Source organism: Pseudophryne corroboree, chromosome 12 (genome assembly GCF_028390025.1).
Source record: "Pseudophryne corroboree isolate aPseCor3 chromosome 12, aPseCor3.hap2, whole genome shotgun sequence".
NCBI lineage: Eukaryota > Metazoa > Chordata > Amphibia > Anura > Myobatrachidae > Pseudophryne > Pseudophryne corroboree.
Window position 1 is genome coordinate 131,561,337 of NC_086455.1, and position 19,544 is coordinate 131,580,880.

At 44.3% G+C, this 19,544-nt stretch overlaps 1 protein-coding gene across 3 annotated transcripts in view; it reads right to left on the reverse strand.

Moving 5' to 3' along the window:
* Positions 1–528: 528 nt before the first annotated feature.
* GREM1 (gremlin 1, DAN family BMP antagonist) overlaps positions 529–19,544 on the reverse strand; it is a 77,239-nt gene continuing 58,223 nt past the window's right edge. For 2 of the 3 annotated variants that reach the window (XM_063947307.1, XM_063947308.1), the window contains exon 2: positions 529–1,702. In XM_063947307.1, the coding sequence (XP_063803377.1) occupies positions 1,153–1,701 (549 nt within the window). In that variant the 5' untranslated portion in view covers position 1,702 and the 3' untranslated portion in view covers positions 529–1,152. Of the gene's footprint in view, positions 1,703–15,011; positions 15,207–19,544 lie in introns of those variants that run through there. The other variant, XM_063947309.1, reaches the window with a different exon arrangement.

The window sequence follows — 19,544 nt, forward strand, 5'->3', positions numbered from 1 at the left end:
ACGCAAAAAGCCCCTGAACCGGCCCTGCCGCCACTAGGAGTTAAGGGCCCTACACACGTAGCGATTACGATGGTCGATATGAACGATATCATTCAAAAATGAATGATAAATCGTTCATATCTTCCAGTGTGTATGCATCAACGATGAACGATGCCCGTCCCCGCAGTCATTCATTATTTATCCTCGTTTATACATGCAAATCAATTTGGACAATATAGATGTATGTACTGTCATATTGTCTAAATTGGCCATCAATATGATCCAGTCTGTATACAAACATCGGTGATGAAAAAAACGACCCAACGATAATATCGTTGGTCGTTAAAATCGCTAAAATCGCCCAGTGTGTAGGGCCTTTTACTGTTTGCTATCACTGCTCTTCGTGAATTAAGCTGCAAGACATGTGGATATATGACCTCATACGTATTGCTATGGTATTTTAGTAGCGGTGCTTTACAGTCAGACAAGCAGGAATCATTTGTTTCTACTTAAGTTTTGCAAATAAAAGTATTATAATTGCAATTCACATATGTACATACTACAGATTTTATTATAATGTGATGTATGAAACTATTCACCTCTACACAGATGGGAAAGAAAAATACAGCAGACTTTGATCTATATTTCTGGTCTCTTTAACCCTCAACCAGTTATAACTAACTTTATTACACTTCAATAAGTGGTGTAAGTCGTCAAAGGTCAGTGGTTTCCCCACCATTTGCCTTTTGTGTTGTGGTCAGGCGCGAGACTTATTCACTTCACCACCCGTAGAGGTCAGTCAGGTTCTAACGTTTGCATAGACAGATACTTCTCTCTCATTGGCCCGGTTATGTGTGTCAGAAACATGTAAGTGTGAATAAATAAAATATATATATATACACAATGTATACGTGGATACTTGCAACAGGGGCATTTTATACTCCAAGTAAGAGTGCACTTTGTGCTTTTCTGGAGCATTCAGTTTATCATCTTTAAAAGAACGACACTTGTCTGGATCCGTAGCAGAATTTATATTGGGACGAAGGTTATTTAGTGTAGAAGAGGAGAGTAGTAGTTTGGTAACATGACAATACCCTCTGCATGGGCGCAGTCCATCAAAATGGGTCTATCAGGTTATTGGTTTGTCCCCTGCTTTAAAACTTGAGTTCAATATTAGTCCAAGTCTATAGAGATGCAACGACACTGCTTGACACGTGTGATTCTTTTCTTTTTTATGGGTGGCTGTAGCTCAGGGCAGTTGAGTGTGACTACCATGCTGGTAAATTTTTTGGGCTTACAGAAAGAGCAGGATTGGAAAGATCCCTCTTCACGGCGGATGTGTCGAGGAATGTAGAAGGAATTACACTGCCCATAACAGAACCGGTTCACGATTGTACGTTTGATACATCCCTCCTCATGGATGGTTTGCTTCAATGGCTGTGTCTTACACCAATCCCTTTTTAGGTACTGCCGCTCAGTAACAATTAGAGCTTCTTGGCTGGACTCCAGAACCTCCTCGGCCACCAGAACGTGTCCTTTCCCTTTCCCTCGACCCTTACCCCCTGGCTGTACCTGACCTTGTTCAGAGTCATTGGGCTGCCCTTTGTCAGGAGGTGGAATGGCTCCTTGAGATCCACGAACCTTTTTATTTCCTTCAATGTTTGGTACCAAAAGCCCAAGGAGGAGGAACATGGGTCCCAGTGAAAAAAACAACCGGTTCATCCTAGAAAAAGCAAAAGAAGTTTTAATTTTCCCATCTATTATAAATTAAGCAAAATACAAATAATGTAAAACCAAATCAAACTAAAACAAAAAAGAACTAAATAAAATGGAAAAAAAAAACACTTAAAAATATGAGTGAAGTAATCTACAGTGTACATTTGAAGGAGGGGGATTCTTATGTCTGAGGTGTCATTAAAATGTAAGTGGACTGTGTTACAGTTAGCTACATGCTGCGGCATTGAAAATTAATCAATTCAAAATACTTCCGCACACGTAATGGCATTCTGATTCTTATCACACACTACGGAAATGTAAACCACATTAAATACCTTGAGTATACCAAAATCTCAAATTTATTCCAAAAGTGTGTTTCATTGTACCAAACTTTTTGAGAGAAACATTTTGAGAAACTATGACATATATTTGACTTTGTAGATACAGTTACTAGAAAATGTCTGGGGTCAAAATGTATTCTGTTTTGGTCTCCATGATATTAGAGTTGAGAAAATGAGGGTTGTAAAATATATCCTTTATCCATCAAACATCTCCAACATATGTCTGATACACTTGAAATAATTTTATGAAGATTAGCAAGACATCTGTAAGAGTATGTAATTTATAATTGGTCTCCTGGATCTTACAAGTAGAGCTAACATGCACCATTTTAAATACTTCAAGACCACATAATAGAAATTAAAGGCTTCTTCAAATCCATTTATTCAATTAGACTAAGTCTATAATAGTGCTGAATTACTCTTGAAATTCAGTGCCATATGCGGAAAGTATCTGTCGATGATTTGGTTTCCTGCCTGATCTCTTGTCCAGATATAGCTTCAAAAGCTGTTTCAATCAGCAATCTATCTAATAGCAACCCCTTCCATTAATGTAAATAAGTAAAGTATTATCTAACCATAATCTTTACATGCAATAATACAAACTGATGGAATCTGTTGGACCTTGAGTAACAACGAAATTAGAAACTAAAGGTGTATCAGGAACCCACTAGGATATGATGGATCCAATACAATCTGTCTTGTTTGGTACTGTGGAAGCGTAGAGTCTATCATGGGGCAGGTGTTGTCCAGGACCCTCCTGTTATGAAGTATGGGTCTTGATGCTGATACCCCACACGTCACTTCCCTCTATAAGAGTGCCAGATGTGATCAGCAGGAATAAACTAGTTGGTGCTTGAAGGTATGACTCCTGAGGCTCAGATGGTATTCCAGTAGATTAAAAACAAAGGTCCAAAGGACACAGGACCACAAGTAATGGCTGCCACCAGATTGGGGTTGATAACAGAAATGGAGCACAAAGGACCAGAGACATGATGCAGATTTACCAGGCAACAGTAAAGAAAAACTGATTGAGCCAAAGGGTCAGAGTAGCAAGCCAACACTGACTAAAGATATGGCACTTAGCAGGTTTAAACAGCCTGCTGAGTGAATGGAGATTTGAGCCAAGGTTAATGTTTGCATGTAATCACACCTTTAATAAGCAGCACATACACAGCAGAAGCAAGAAGAGATGCCTTGTCAGGGTGAGGGAAAGTCTTGCCTAGCACCACCAGAGCCTAGACACCCCAAAAACAGATTTTGGGAAATTTTAGATAATATTTCTTCAGTAAACCAGGAACCTTAACATCTGCTTTAACCCAGGCCTGCTCTTTTCACACTTTACTTTTCTTTTCCAGGCCACCATAAAAGTTTCCTTTAAGAAGGTCCAAATTTTGATGAACCTCAAACTTGTTTCTGTGCTGTATATTGATTACCAGTGGTGGACTTGGTAAGATAGAAAACTGTTAATAAGGGCTTGAACAGAGATAGATGGAAGGTATTGGGTTGAGAAGAGAGGAAAACGTTTTAGTTTAAATGCCACTGTGTTAAGAATAAGGACAATTTTAAGTGGTAGGGAGGGGCCTTAGACGGTAAACCTATAGCTGCCAGTAATGTGAGGTGCTACCTACTGAGACTTGTAGTTCTACAGAGAAAAGGGGGGGGGGGTTGTAGGTGCATTATCTCTAGCATTACTGATATCATACAGCTTAGCATATAATAAATAGTGGAGTTCGGTTATGTATTGATCAAGGCATGTAGCTGCAGGCCCACAGCAAGAGACTCCACTCTGCTGCAGCACCTAACACTATAGGGGTTCAAACCTAGGGCAAAGGACCACCAAAACCACCACAGCCAAGCGACCCCAGGGCATCACAGGGAATGATTATGTGTAGTGAGAAGGATTAAGGAATAGGTGAGAAAAAAGTGTTATAAGGTGAATTAATATAAGTGAAAAAGGTGTGACATGTATAATAAACAAACCGTGAAAGTGCCAAATTAAATGTAATGCTGCGATGCCCTGTTGTCACCCAGCCACGGCAGTCCAGATGGCCCCGCACCCCAGGAGCCACCCCATTGCTGACTTATAGTACAGAATAATTGGACTTACCTAGAATTGTGCCATGTACACAAGTGCAGTCATGCTAGGTTCACAGTTTCTGCTTCATCGAGGGGAGGGGGGGGGGGGGGGGGGCGGCAATCAGCATGCTGGGCAGCCTTGCCCTGCAATGGCGTCCCCCGGCATGCGTTCAGAAGTATTGCAAATTTTGCTAATTAGCAGAATTTGTAATCCTTACTGAATTAGGCCCAACGGTTTTTGTCTGCATAAAAGGTTTGAAGCTGAGCAGGGTTAGAGGAGGATATATTTTTTTAACAAAAATATTTTTATTGAGAAAGAGATTTTCGCATTACAGAAATTACAAACCAATGTAGTCGTACATGAAATATATATTTTCTCTGACGTCCTAGTGGATGCTGGGGACTCCGTCAGGACCATGGGGATTAGCGGCTCCGCAGGAGACAGGGCACAAAAATAAAGCTTTAGGATCAGGTGGTGTGCACTGGCTCCTCCCCCTATGACCCTCCTCCAAGCCTCAGTTAGGTTTTTGTGCCCGTCCGAGCAGGGTGCAATCTAGGTGGCTCTCCTAAAGAGCTGCTTAGAAAAAGTTTTTAGGTTTTTTATTTTACAGTGAGTCCTGCTGGCAACAGGCTCACTGCAACGAGGGACTTAGGGGAGAAGAAGTGAACTCACCTGCGTGCAGGATGGATTGGCTTCTTAGGCTACTGGACACCATTAGCTCCAGCGGGATCGAACACAGGCCCAGCCATGGAGTCCGGTCCCGGAGCCGCGCCGCCGACCCCCTTACAGATGCCGAAAAGCGAAGAGGTCCAGAAACCGGCGGCAGAAGACTTTTCAGTCTTCATGAGGTAGCGCACAGCACTGCAGCTGTGCGCCATTGTTGTCACACACTTCACACCAGCGGTCACGGAGGGTGCAGGGCGCTGCAGGGGGCGCCCTGGGCAGCAATGAGAATACCTTGTTCTGGCTAAAAAATACATCACATATAGCCCCTGGGGCTATATGGATGTATTTAACCCCTGCCAGGTCTCACAAACTCCGGAGAAGAGCCCGCCGAAATAGGGGGCGGGGCCTATCTCCTCAGCACACAGCGCCATTTTCCTGCTCAGCTCCGCTGCGAGGAAGGCTCCCAGGACTCTCCCCTGCACTGCACTACAGAAACAGGGTAAAACAGAGAGGGGGGGGCACTTTTTTGGCGTTTTTTGATATATATTAAGCTGCTATAAGGGAGACAACACTTCTATAGGGTTGTTCCTATATATTTATAGCGCTTGGGTGTGTGCTGGCAAACTCTCCCTCTGTCTCCCCAAAGGGCTAGTGGGGTCCTGTCTTCGATAAGAGCATTCCCTGTGTGTCTGCTGTGTGTCGGTACGTGTGTGTCGACATGTATGAGGACGATGTTGGTGTGGAGGCGGAGCAATTGCCGGTAATGGTGATGTCACCCCCTAGGGAGTCGACACCGGAATGGATGGCTTTGTTTATGGAATTACGTGATAATGTCAGCACATTACAAAAATCAGTTGACGACATGAGACGGCCGGCAAACCAGTTAGTACCTGTACAGGCGTCTCAGACACCGTCAGGGGCTGTAAAACGCCCTTTACCTCAGTCGGTCGACACAGACCCAGACACGGACACCGAATCTAGTGTCGACGGTGAAGAAACAAACGTATTTTCCAGTAGGGCCACACGTTATATGATCACGGCAATGAAGGAGGCTTTGCATATCTCTGATACTGCATGTACCACAAAAAGGGGTATTATGTGGGGTCTGAAAAAACTACCTGTAGTTTTTCCTGAATCAGACGAATTGAATGAAGTGTGTGATGAAGCGTGGGTTAACCCCGATAGAAAACTGCTAATTTCAAAGAAGTTATTGGCATTATATCCTTTCCCGCCAGAGGTTAGGGCGCGCTGGGAAACACCCCCTAGGGTGGATAAGGCGCTCACACGCTTATCAAAACAAGTGGCGTTACCGTCTCCTGAAACGGCCGCCCTCAAGGATCCAGCGGATAGGAGGCTGGAAACTACCCTGAAAAGTATATACACTCATACTGGTGTTATACTGCGACCAGCCATCGCCTCTGCATGGATGTGCAGTGCTGGGGTGGTTTGGTCGGATTCCCTGACTGAAAATATTGATACCCTAGATAGGGACAGTATTTTATTGACTTTAGAGCAATTAAAGGATGCTTTTCTTTATATGCGAGATGCTCAGAGGGATATTTGCACTCTGGCATCGAGAGTAAGTGCGATGTCCATATCTGCCAGAAGAAGTTTATGGACGCGACAATGGTCAGGTGATGCGGATTCCAAACGGCATATGGAAGTATTGCCGTATAAGGGGGAGGAATTATTTGGGGTCGGTCTATCGGATTTGGTGGCCACGGCAACAGCCGGGAAATCCACCTTTTTACCTCAGGTCCACTCCCAACAGAAAAAGACACCGTCTTTTCAGCCGCAGTCCTTTCGTTCCTATAGGAACAAGCGGGCGAAAGGACAGTCATATTTGCCCCGAGGCAAAGGAAAGGGTAAGAGAGTGCACCAAGCAGCTTCTTCCCAGGAGCAGAAGCCCCCCCCGGCTTCTGCAAAGCCCTCAGCATGACGTTGGGGCTTTACAAGCGGACTCAGGGGCGGTGGGGGGTCGACTCAAGAATTTCAGCGCACAGTGGGCTCACTCACAGGTGGACCCCTGGATCCTGCAGATAGTATCTCAGGGTTACAGGTTGGAATTCGAGAAGTCTCCCCCTCGCCGGTTCCTAAAGTCTGCTCTGCCAACGTCTCCCTCAGACAGGGCGACGGTATTGGAAGCCATTCACAAGCTGTATTCTCAGCAGGTGATAGTCAAGGTACCCCTCCTACAACAGGGAAAGGGGTATTATTCCACACTATTTGTGGTACCGAAGCCGGACGGCTCGGTAAGACCTATTCTAAATCTGAAATCTTTGAACCTGTACATACAAAAATTCAAGTTCAAGATGGAGTCACTCAGAGCAGTGATAGCGAATCTGGAAGAAGGGGACTTTATGGTGTCCCTGGACATCAAGGATGCTTACCTGCATGTCCCAATTTGCCCTTCACATCAAGGGTACCTCAGGTTCGTGGTGCAAAACTGTCATTATCAGTTTCAGATGCTGCCGTTTGGATTGTCCACGGCACCTCGGGTCTTTACCAAGGTAATGGCCGAAATGATGTTTCTTCTGCGAAGAAAAGGCGTATTAATTATCCCTTACTTGGACGATCTCCTGATAAGGGCAAGGTCCAGGGAACAGCTGGGGGACGTAGTAGCACTAACCCAAGTAGTGCTGCAACAGCACGAGTGGATTCTGAATTTTCCAAAATCTCAATTGACCCCGACGACACGTCTGCTGTTCCTGGGAATGATTCTGGACACGGTTCAGAAAAAGGTGTTTCTTCCGGAGGAGAAAGCCAGGGAGTTATCCGAACTTGTCAGGAACCTCCTAAAACCAGGGAAAGTGTCTGTGCATCAATGCACAAGAGTCCTGGGAAAGATGGTGGCTTCTTACGAAGCGATTCCATTCGGCAGATTCCACGCACGAACTTTTCAGTGGGATCTGCAGGACAAATGGTCCGGATCGCATCTGCAGATGCATCAGCGGATAACCTTATCGCCACGGACAAGGGTGTCTCTTCTGTGGTGGTTGCAGAGTGCTCATCTGTTAGAGGGCCGCAGATTCGGCATACAGGACTGGGTCCTGGTGACCACGGATGCCAGTCTGAGAGGCTGGGGAGCGGTCACACAGGGAAGAAACTTCCAGGGAGTATGGTCAAGCCTGGAGATGTCTCTTCACATAAATATCCTGGAGCTAAGAGCGATTTACAATGCTCTAAGCCTGGCAAAACCCCTGCTTCAGGGTCAGCCGGTGTTGATCCAGTCGGACAACATCACGGCAGTCGCCCACGTAAACAGACAGGGCGGCACAAGAAGCAGGAGAGCAATGGCAGAAGCTGCAAGGATTCTTCGCTGGGCGGAAGATCATGTGATAGCACTGTCAGCAGTGTTCATTCCGGGAGTGGACAACTGGGAAGCAGACTTCCTCAGCAGACACGATCTACACCCGGGAGAGTGGGGACTTCATCCAGAAGTCTTCCACATGATTGTGAACCGTTGGGAAAAACCAAAGGTGGACATGATGGCGTCTCGCCTCAACAAAAAACTGGACAGGTATTGCGCCAGGTCAAGAGACCCTCAGGCAATAGCTGTGGACGCTCTGGTAACACCGTGGGTGTTCCAGTCAGTGTATGTGTTTCCTCCTCTGCCTCTCATACCAAAAGTACTGAGAATTATACGGCAAAGGGGAGTAAGAACGATACTCGTGGCTCCGGATTGGCCAAGAAGAACTTGGTACCCGGAACTTCAGGAGATGCTCACGGAAGATCCGTGGCCTCTACCTCTAAGACGGGACCTGCTTCAGCAGGGACCGTGTCTATTCCAAGACTTACCGCGGCTGCGTTTGATGGCATGGCGGTTGAACGCCAAATTCTAAGGGAAAAAGGCATTCCGGAAGAGGTCATTCCTACACTGGTAAAAGCCAGGAAGGAGGTGACTGCACAACATTATCACCGCATTTGGAGAAAATATGTTGCGTGGTGTGAGGCCAGGAAGGCCCCCACGGAGGAATTTCAATTGGGTCGATTCCTACTTTTCCTGCAAACAGGATTGTCTATGGGCCTCAAATTGGGGTCCATTAAGGTTCAAATTTCGGCCCTGTCGATTTTCTTCCAGAAAGAATTGGCTTCAGTTCCTGAAGTCCAGACTTTTGTAAAAGGAGTACTACATATACAGCCCCCGGTTGTGCCCCCAGTGGCTCCGTGGGACCTTAATGTAGTTTTGGATTTTCTCAAATCCCATTGGTTTGAGCCACTCAAATCGGTGGATTTGAAATATCTTACATGGAAAGTAACCATGCTACTGGCCCTGGCTTCAGCCAGGAGAGTGTCAGAATTGGCGGCTTTATCGTATAAAAGCCCATATCTGATTTTCCATTCGGACAGGGCAGAACTGCGGACGCGTCCTCATTTTCTGCCTAAGGTGGTGTCAGCGTTTCACCTGAACCAGCCTATTGTGGTGCCTGCGGCTACTAGCGATTTGGAGGATTCCAAGTTGCTGGACGTTGTCAGGGCATTGAAAATATATATTTCAAGGACGGCTGGAGTCAGAAAATCTGACTCGCTGTTTATACTGTATGCACCCAACAAGCTGGGTGCTCCTGCTTCTAAGCAGACGATTGCTCGTTGGATTTGTAGCACAATTCAACTTGCACATTCTGTGGCAGGCCTGCCACAGCCTAAATCTGTCAAGGCCCATTCCACAAGGAAGGTGGGCTCATCCTGGGCGGCTGCCCGAGGGGTCTCGGCATTACAACTCTGCCGAGCAGCTACGTGGTCGGGGGAGAACACGTTTGTAAAATTCTACAAATTTGATACCCTGGCTAAAGAGGACCTGGAGTTCTCTCATTCGGTGCTGCAGAGTCATCCGCACTCTCCCGCCCGTTTGGGAGCTTTGGTATAATCCCCATGGTCCTGACGGAGTCCCCAGCATCCACTAGGACGTCAGAGAAAATAAGATTTTACTTACCGATAAATCTATTTCTCGTAGTCCGTAGTGGATGCTGGGCGCCCATCCCAAGTGCGGATTGTCTGCAATACTTGTACATAGTTATTGTTACAAAAAAATCGGGTTGTTATTGTTGTGAGCCGTCTGTTCAGAGGCTCCTACGTTTGTCATACTGTTAACTGGGTTCAGATCACAAGTTGTACGGTGTGATTGGTGTGGCTGGTATGAGTCTTACCCGGGATTCAAAATCCTTCCTTATTGTGTACGCTCGTCCGGGCACAGTATCCTAACTGAGGCTTGGAGGAGGGTCATAGGGGGAGGAGCCAGTGCACACCACCTGATCCTAAAGCTTTATTTTTGTGCCCTGTCTCCTGCGGAGCCGCTAATCCCAATGGTCCTGACGGAGTCCCCAGCATCCACTACGGACTACGAGAAATAGATTTATCGGTAAGTAAAATCTTATTTTTAGGGTATCTTTAATTTTGGTCTAGATAATAATGAAGTCTCAAAGCACAGAGTCTACTACTGGAACATCAAATGAAGGCTCCATACACAATGAAGGTTGTGCAAGTCGAAGACATATGAAGTGATTGTTATGAGCAAAATCTAACCAAGGTAAAATATCTACTCAGTTGTCTTTGGGCTGGAAGATGTGTAGATTATAAAGAAGTTACTGATTTATATTTTCCATCTGCCCATACGACTGGGGATAATAGGCTGAAGAGAGGTTGAGATGGATGTATAGGATATTACATCATTATTTGTAGAATTTGGAGCCAATTGAAACGCACAATCCAAAACATTTTTCTGAGGTCATCCATGGAGGTGGAAACTATTTTTGATGAAGAGTGGAGCAGACAGAATTTTAACTAGAAGAATGCAAGTGATCCATCTTGGAGAAACAATCAGCCACTAACCATATTGTGTTGAATTTCTTACTGAGAGGAAGATCGTTGATGAAAACCATTGCAGGAAGAGTCCATGCTCTATCTGGCAAGGACAAAGTATGTAAAGGACTAGAAGGTACCCAACAAAGAACTTTATGTTGGGCACAAATTAAACATGTGCAATGAAATATTCCACACCTTTGCAGGGAGAGGACTACCAGTGTTCTCAAGAGATGAGCTCCAATGTCTTTTGGACAATTGCATGTTTAGAGGGGTGTAGTATGGTATGCCGGCGGTCGGGCTCCCGGCGACCAGCATACCGGCACCGGGAGCCCGACCGCCGGCATACCGACTGTGTGGCGGGCGCAAATGAGCCCCATGCGGGCTCGCTGCGGGCACAGTGGCGCGCTACGCGCGCCACACTATTTTATTCTCCCTCCAGGGGGGTCGTGGATCCCCACGAGGGAGAATAAGTGTCTGTATGCCGGCTGTCGGGATTCCGGTGCCGGTATACTGTGCGCCGGGATCCCGACAGCCGGCATAATGAAGACCACCCGTTTAGAGATATGGGAGGTATATACCCACTGCAATAGTCTCTTACATAACCTAGGATTCACAAAGTTATGGAGGGGGAGGAGCAGTTGAAACAGCCAAACTTTTAAGTCGGTACTTTGGGGGTCATTCCGAGATGATCGCTCGCTAGCTACTTTTAGCAGCCGTGCAAATGCATAGTCGCCGCTCATGGGGGAGTATATTTTCGCTTTGCAAAAGTGTGAACCCCTGTGCAGCTGAGCGGTACAAAAACATTTTGTGCAAAACAAGACCAGCCCTGTAGTTACTTATTCTGTGCGATGATTGCAGCGACGAAGGTCCCGGAATTGATGTCAGATACCCGCCCTGCAAATGCCTGGACACGCCTGTGTTTTCCCAAACACTCCCAGAAAACGGTCAGTTGACACCCATAAACGTCCTCTTACTGTCAATCTCCTTGCGATCGGCTGTGAGAATGGAATCTTCGCTAGATCCAGTGCACTTCAGCAATGCTCTTTGTGCCCGTAGGACGCGCATGTGCATTGCGGCGCATACGCATGCACAGTTTTGCGTTTTTTTAACCTGATCACTGCGCTGCGAAAATCGTCAGCGAGCAATCAACTTGGAATGACCCCCTTTGGTTCAAGTATGGGTGTTTTTATGCATCCTAGTCTTTAATAGCCTACAACGATCAAGAAATGGCATTTATTTTTAAATTTCTAATAGTGTGAAAGATGCATGAGCAGAATAAACACTTGTCTTGATGAGTATTTATGCATTGCGCCGTTTTTACGGTCTGTACACTCAGTCATAGGAAACAGGACTCCTCCAGCAAATATCTCCATTCCTTAATGGCAAGCTTCATGGCAAATAATTCTCGCCAATGGTATAATGTCTCTCAGTTGGCAGAAACTTTTGAGAAGCGAAACTATAAAAGTATAAGGGCAGTACGGATAGTGTAATGGTTAGCATTACTGCCTCACAGCACTGAGGTCATGGGTTCGATTCCCAACATGGCCCTAACTGTGCGGAGTTTATGTATTCTCCCCATACTTGCGTGGGTTTCCTTCGGGTACTCCGGTTTCCTCCCACAATCCAAAAATATACTGGTAGGTTAATTGGCTCCCAATAAAATTAACCGTAGTGTGAATGTGTCTGTGTGTACATGTGATAGGGAATATAGATTGTAAGCTCCACTGTGGCAGGGACTGATGTGAATGGGCAAAATATTCTCTGTAAAGCGCTGCGGAATATGTGTGCGCTATATAAATAACTGGTAATAATAATAATATAACTTCCCTGTGGAAGACCGGCGGCAGACGGTCTCTGACTTCTACAGTAATATGTGCCGTCAAGGTAGAGTATCCTTTTGCAAAATCAAGCCTTTGTTGATGGTTATGAAGCCAGCCAGTTGAAAACAGCTTGTACTTTCTCTAGGTCCATTTAGATCCTGACACAGACGGCAATTCAATCATCTGCAGGAATTTACCCCGGGACAATTAATCGCCCGGGACTATTCAGTTAGCCCAAATGCAGCCCGTAGGCTGCAATTAACAGGCATTTATTTCCCCAGCAAACAGATTGTTATTGGGTGCTCTAAACATGTTAATACATAGGTCTGGGAACTTATCTCATATTCTATGTGTTAACACCAGGGTGGTGCGGTTGGGTAAATGGCTCAGCAGGTACTGGCTAGTGCCAGAGCCAGATTTACACACAATATATGAGCCAAAGGGCTCATGTGGGCATTATACAAAGATGCAGCAGTATATACTGCTGGAAATTCTGTGAGTTTTGATCAGAGATGTGCAAAAAAGTTAGGCACGGGAGCCATTGCTTCACCTCTCATAAGGGGTAATTCCAAGTTGATCGCAGCAGGAAATTTTTTAGCAGTTGGGCAAAACCATGTGCACTGCAGGGGAGGCAAATATACCATGTGCAGAGAGAATTAGATTTGGGTGGGTTATTTTGTTTCTGTGCAGGGTAAATACTGGCTGCTTTATTTTTACACTGCAATTTAGATTACAGATTAAACACACCACACACAAATCTAACTCTCTCTGCACATGTTATATCTGCCTCCCCCTGCAGTGCACATGGTTTTGCCCAACTGCTAAAAAATTTCCTGATGCGATCAACTTGGAATTACCCCCATAGACTTTGCTCTATAGTTTTGACTATAAAGTCAATAACTATAAAAAGTAGATTAATACAAAGAAGTTATTTCTAATATATTCTTTGTATTTTTCATATGGCCAAAACTCTGGTGTATACGTTAGTAAAACAGGAAAGGCTCTGTCTCACCTCACTGTACGCCACTGGTTAACGCTCAATGGGGGTCATTCCGAGTTGATCGCTAGCAGAAAATGTTCGCTGCGATTAAGGTAAAACCCGACACTTCTGCGCATGCGCGACGTACTTTCACAACGGCCGATGTATTTTCACACAAGGTCTAGCGAAGCTTTTCAGTCGCACTGCTGACCGCAGAGTGATTGACATGAAGTGGGCGTTTCTGGGTGTCAACTGATCTTTTTCAGGGAGTGTTCGAAAAAACGCAGGCGTGCCAGGAAAAACGCAGGCGTGGCTGGCCGAACGCAGAGCGTGTTTGTGATGTCAAATCCGGAACTGAATGGTCTGAAGTGATTGCAAGCGCTGAGTAGGTTCCTTTCATTTGCACTTCTGCTAAGCTAAGATACACTCCCAGAGGGCGGTGGCTTAGCGTTTGCACGGCTGCTAAAAACTGCTAGCGAGCGATCAACTCGGAATGACCCCCAATAACTGGGTAATTTAACTAATACGAAAAAGGGCTCTAATTGAATAGTCCCGGGAGTTAAAGCCCGAGGCTACCACCTTTTTTCCCAGTACTATGGCTACACACTGAAAGGCTGACACATTCCTTGTACTGGAGATCAAGTTTTCCTCCTTGATTTATCGGTTTCAATATTTGTCTATTATACCTTCACATTAACATACATCGCCGCCCATCACAGCGATGTTGATTGCATATGTACTAACATATGCGATCAACATTGCAATGCGGTGATGGAGGCCCCCTGCGATACCTGTGAGGTGGTCTGCGGGGGTCTCCATCACCTCCCTGGGCTCTCCTTCTCAGTTGCCGGGAACAAGGTAGCAGGCTGTCCCCAGCGCCTCCTCCTCCGCCCTGCACCCAGAAGGACCTCTGGCTACGTTGCTAGGGGCGGACTAGCCCTGTGCTGGACGTCCCCCCCGCATGTCTGAGTGCCTGATCGTAGCTGTGTTAAATTTAGCACAGCTACGATCAACTCGGAATGACCCCCACTGTTACAAAACTAAAATATGAATTCAATGTATTTGAATGATTCAATCCAAAGGAAAATTTCATAATTGCTTTACCGCTGTCCTTTAACAAAGTTGTGCTGATGGCAATGAAACGCGTCCGGTATCCCTGCCTGCTGTTAGGATTCAGCCATTAACAGCTGCATTGGACGCTATGGTTACTTTTCTTTCATTGAAGCTCTGCCATATACCAGCTGCTGTAAAGAGGATTATCCATGCAGACAAGGGTGCTGAAGGACAGCCTGGGCACTGCTGCATGGTTTCTCCTAACCAAGGCCTCCAAGGGGTAACAATTATAATAATTTTATTTATGTAGCGTTCTTTCTCCAATAGGACTCAATATTTACTAAAGTGCAGGTTTTTAGAAGATCATAGCAACCAATCAGAAATTCTACTTATCATTTATCTAGCACCTTCTAGAAGATAAATTGAAAAGAACTAAAAGCAGAGCTTGTATACGTCTTTTTAATATAGCAATATAAACGTAGTGTACAGTTTAAAAAAAAAGTATTTTACATACAAAACTTATTACATAAAAATAACAATATTATTACACATTAATTCTTATTCAAGAAATTTCTCACCCACTGTTAGTATTTAATAGTAGTAAGTGTCCTTCTTTAGAAGCCTGTTCCTTTTAGTGCTCCAAGTTCCAGAAAAATTAATATTGCATGTACTGTATTCCAGCACAGTGGTGCTTGCCTTTAGGTGATGTGTCCTTTTATATTTACCGCCAGAGGAATGCTCTCCCGAGCCAAGTGCAAATACAGGTTGAGTATCCCTTATCCAAAATTCAAAATCACACATTTTTGTTTCCCCTACTGATATAATGACACATATACATATATATTATATTATATATCGATATAATATATCTATATATACACATAATATATAATATATATGTCATTATCTCAGTAGGGGAAACAAAAATGTGTGATTTTGAATTTTGGATAAGGGATACTCAACCTGTATAGGCTGGAGTCCTTGTATAGGGTCGCGGTTGGGTTCTTGTCACCGTAGTGAAGTATAGGAGATTTCTGTTCAATTAGAGTGCACTCCCTGTGGGTCGGAGAAGAACTGGTTCAGGCAGAAGGATTGGATAGGTACTTGTGGGTAGGTATCTAGAAGACAGTAGCTACAATCTCAAAATTTCTGCCTTCTAAAAAAAAAAACACACTTTAGTAAATAAACCCCCAAGACTCAAACTATTGTAGTGAATTACCTCTTCATGCAAACACTCAGTTTCTGCATATACCCAGCCACTAAAGGAATATACCCAGATTTATATTTGCAATAATATACCAACCTAGCCACAGTAATGTTATATATGGAACATTTTAGAGTCTGTATTGTCTTGTTTTTCAGCAATTGGGTAGATGTAATATTATAGGCTTTGATTCTACCACCAGAGCTTCTCTTATTTTTGATAGAATAATTTTATTGGCAAGATGAAACACAAGAAACAAAGGTGACCTACGCAGAGGTCTCAAGATGACATCCAACAAAGTGACATCATAGATCATAATAACACGCAATTAATTAAGTAGCAATATATGTATAGATACCTGTTGGATAAGTCTATTTAATAAAGAAAAAAGAAAAAAAAATGTACATACACACCTCTTTTGTGTTTTTGGAAGAGAAGAGAGCCAATTCAAGTATAGAAAAGCAAAGAAAAAATGTGAGAATTAAAGAGAAAAGAAGAAGAAGAAGGCGGGAATGTAGAGAAGGGTGTAAGAAGGAGGGTAAAGGGGATAGGGGAAAAGATTACCCGAACAGTCCAATAAGCAATTAGAGAAATGTAAAAACCTTCACAAGGTTATGAGTATGGGTGGAGAAAGGGGAAGGAACAAATTATGTAAATGCAGGGGTGCAACTACAATAAGAAATCCAGGGTTCCTAGACTTTAATAAAGGTGTGAGCGGAACCCCGGAGCGTACTAGTCATATATTCCATTGAGTGGATATACCATATTTTGGCAATAATTTCAGCCAACATTGGAGGTTCAGTAGTCCTTCATAGCCCTGCTATGCAGCACCATGTCGCAAGAACAATGGGGCAGATGTATTAAGCCTGGAGACAGCATACGGAAGTGATAAACCAGTGATAAGTGCAAGATGATAAACGCACCAGCCAATCAGCTCCTAAATGTTAATTTACATATTGGATCTGAATGGCTGGTGCATTTATCACCTTGCACTGATCACTGGTTTATCACTTCCTTATGCCTTCTCCAGGTTAATACATCTGCCCCAATATGAGTAAACAATTTATGACGCTTTGCGTATGCTCATTGAAAGAAGGAAATATTTGGCTTTTATAGGAATGTGGATAAACAGAATTGAGTTAGTTAAAGCCGCAACTTCGAGCCATAGCTGGGTTAACTTGGGGCAGTCCCACCAGACATTGAGAAATGTACCATTCGATTGTTTACAGTTCCAACATAGTGGGGAGACCTCTGGGTGCATTTTATTAAGTCTAATTGGAACGTAATATCATCTATAGCATAATTTATATGCGTTTTCTTTCAGTCTAACACTAATAGAGCTAGAAGCAATGTTGGTATAGATATCAGACCAATCTTCCGTATCTAAAGTTTCACCGAAATCCGATTTCCAAGCAAATGACGTGTGAAAATGTCTAATTTGTAAATACTGGGAAAAAAAATTGTGCGGTATAGAGAATTAAGCCTGGATATCTGTAAATGTCGGGAAGGACTGAGTTTGGGTGATTTCATTGAGCAGTCTGAGTCCACTGTTTTGCCAACAAGCAAAAGCAGCGGAAGAGTATCCCAGACGAAAGCTGGGGTTGTCAAACAATGGAACCAGAGGGCTGAGGTAAGATGCTAGGCTAAATTGGTTGTTAGCCGAGTCCCAAACATCTAGAGTGTGGGATATAGTAGGGTGACCAGTGACCATCTTAGGGCGGGCTGATCTAGGGAGCGATAGTAAAGTAGAGACTGAGGGGATCATTCTGAGTTGATCGCTCGCTAGCTACTTTTTGCAGCCGTGCAAACGCATAGTCGCCGCCCACAGGGGAGTGTATTTTCACTTTGCAAGTGTGCGAACGTGTGTGCAGCCGAGCGGGACGGAAAAGTTTTTTGCAGTTTCTGAGTAGCTCTGGACTTACTCAGCCCTTGCAATCACTTCAGTCTTTTTGGTCCCGGAATTGATGTCTGATACCCGCCCTGCAAACGCCTGGACACACCCAAAAAACGGTCAGATGCAACCCACAAATGCCCTCTTCCTGTCAATCTCCTTGCGATCGGCTGTGCGAATGGATTCTTCGTTAAATCCATCGTCCAGCTATGATCCGCTTTGTACCCGTATGATGCGCGTGCGCACTGCGGTGTATGCGCAGTAGTAACCTGATCACTGCACTGTGAAAAACGGCAGTGAGCGATCAACTCAGAATGACCCCCAGAGTGCATCTTGAGGGTGTTAGATTCTATCTCTACCCAAATTCTTTCAAATTTGGGTCTGTTCCACAAAATACACTGCATTAGTCTAGGTGCCAGGTAATAGGATTTGAAATTCAGAAAACCCAATCCGCCATCAGATGTGTGCCTTTGGATAACCGAGCGTTTTACTCTGGGTCTTTTTTTAGACCAAATAAATTTCATGACATTATGTTGAAGAAGCTTGAAGACACAGGGAGGTACACGAATCGGTAAGGTTTGAAAAAGATAGAGCAATCTCGGCAAGAGATTCATTTAAATGGTGTTGACACGACCAATCCAAGATATGTGAAAACCTCCCTATTCCTCAAGATCCTTCTGAAACTGTGCTAACAGTTTCGGATAATTAGCGTGGTAAAGCTGTCAATAGTTTTTGGTGATAATGACGTTTATGGTTAAATGACGTTTATTCCAACAAAAATGGTAGGATTGCTCAAGAGAATCCTTGACCATCTGTGGGATATACTGTAAAAGGCAAGAACCTTTTTTGCGTATTGATCTTTTTTTTTTTTTTTTTTACAATTTTATTGACAGGAAAATTACAAACACAGAAAGAAATTCACACATCAATGAAACAGAAATCATACAATACAGTACATACAGAATAATATGCACAAGAAACAATTGGAGAACAGTTGACTTTAAAAGGGGTGGCTGGTATCCAATACGGTCATATTGTACCAAGTGGTGAGGCTAAAACTTTGGCGCAGGAGTGATTTGGTGTCTGGGGGCATGGGGGCAGTGTTGTGATATAGGGCAACCATGTGTCAAAGAAAGTTGCGGCCCGTTTTTCTTTTTGTAGGGAAACCTCAGACCAAACCATTGTGAATAGGTAGGATAACCTGGTACATAAAAGAGTAATAGGTACTGAGTCTGGAGATATCCACTGGAATAATATCGTCTTTTTAGCTGAGGCGGCCAGTTTATTAAGTAATTTCAGGTTGCCGTTAGTTAAACTAGATCTCGATTCGGCAGGGACTATACCCTAAAAGGCTCATATATCATCAATAGTGAAGGATAGATGTAGGTCACGAGTAATGTAGGTTTGAAGGGCAGACCACAAGAAACGAACCCGGGGACATGACCAAAGACAGTGTTTAATATCAGCCTCCAGGTCTCCACACTTAAAGCAAGCCGACGTGCCTGCCTTGCCTATCAAAAATTTAAGTTTGGGCGTGAAGTATGCCCTATGTAGAATTTTGTGGTTCATCTCCACATATGATATGGAAACCAGTTGTTTGTTCAAAGTTTGGTAAGCAGAAAGCAGAGACTTCATGGCAAGACCAGGGAAATCAATCCTCCCATTTCATCAGTCCCCCCAACCTCCCTCAAGGGTCAGTACCAAGCGGGCTTGGTCATAGATGTATGAGGTAGTGAGTGGAGATCCTGGATTGCGTTGTACAACACTGTCAAGGTCAGTGGACATACCCCTATCTCCCAGAGTGGATAGAATTGAGGTGACATAACTACAGGCCTGTAGGAAGGGGGACAGAGGTATTGGTAATGTTGGGAAGTTCCCTTGAAGTTGTGTGTGTGTTAAGAGAGTAAACGATTCCGATTGTAAAAATTGGAATATATAACAGAGGCCATGTCTATGCCATACCCTAAAAATTGGGGACATGAGGTGGGGGTGAAAGATGGGGTTTCCCCACAGTGG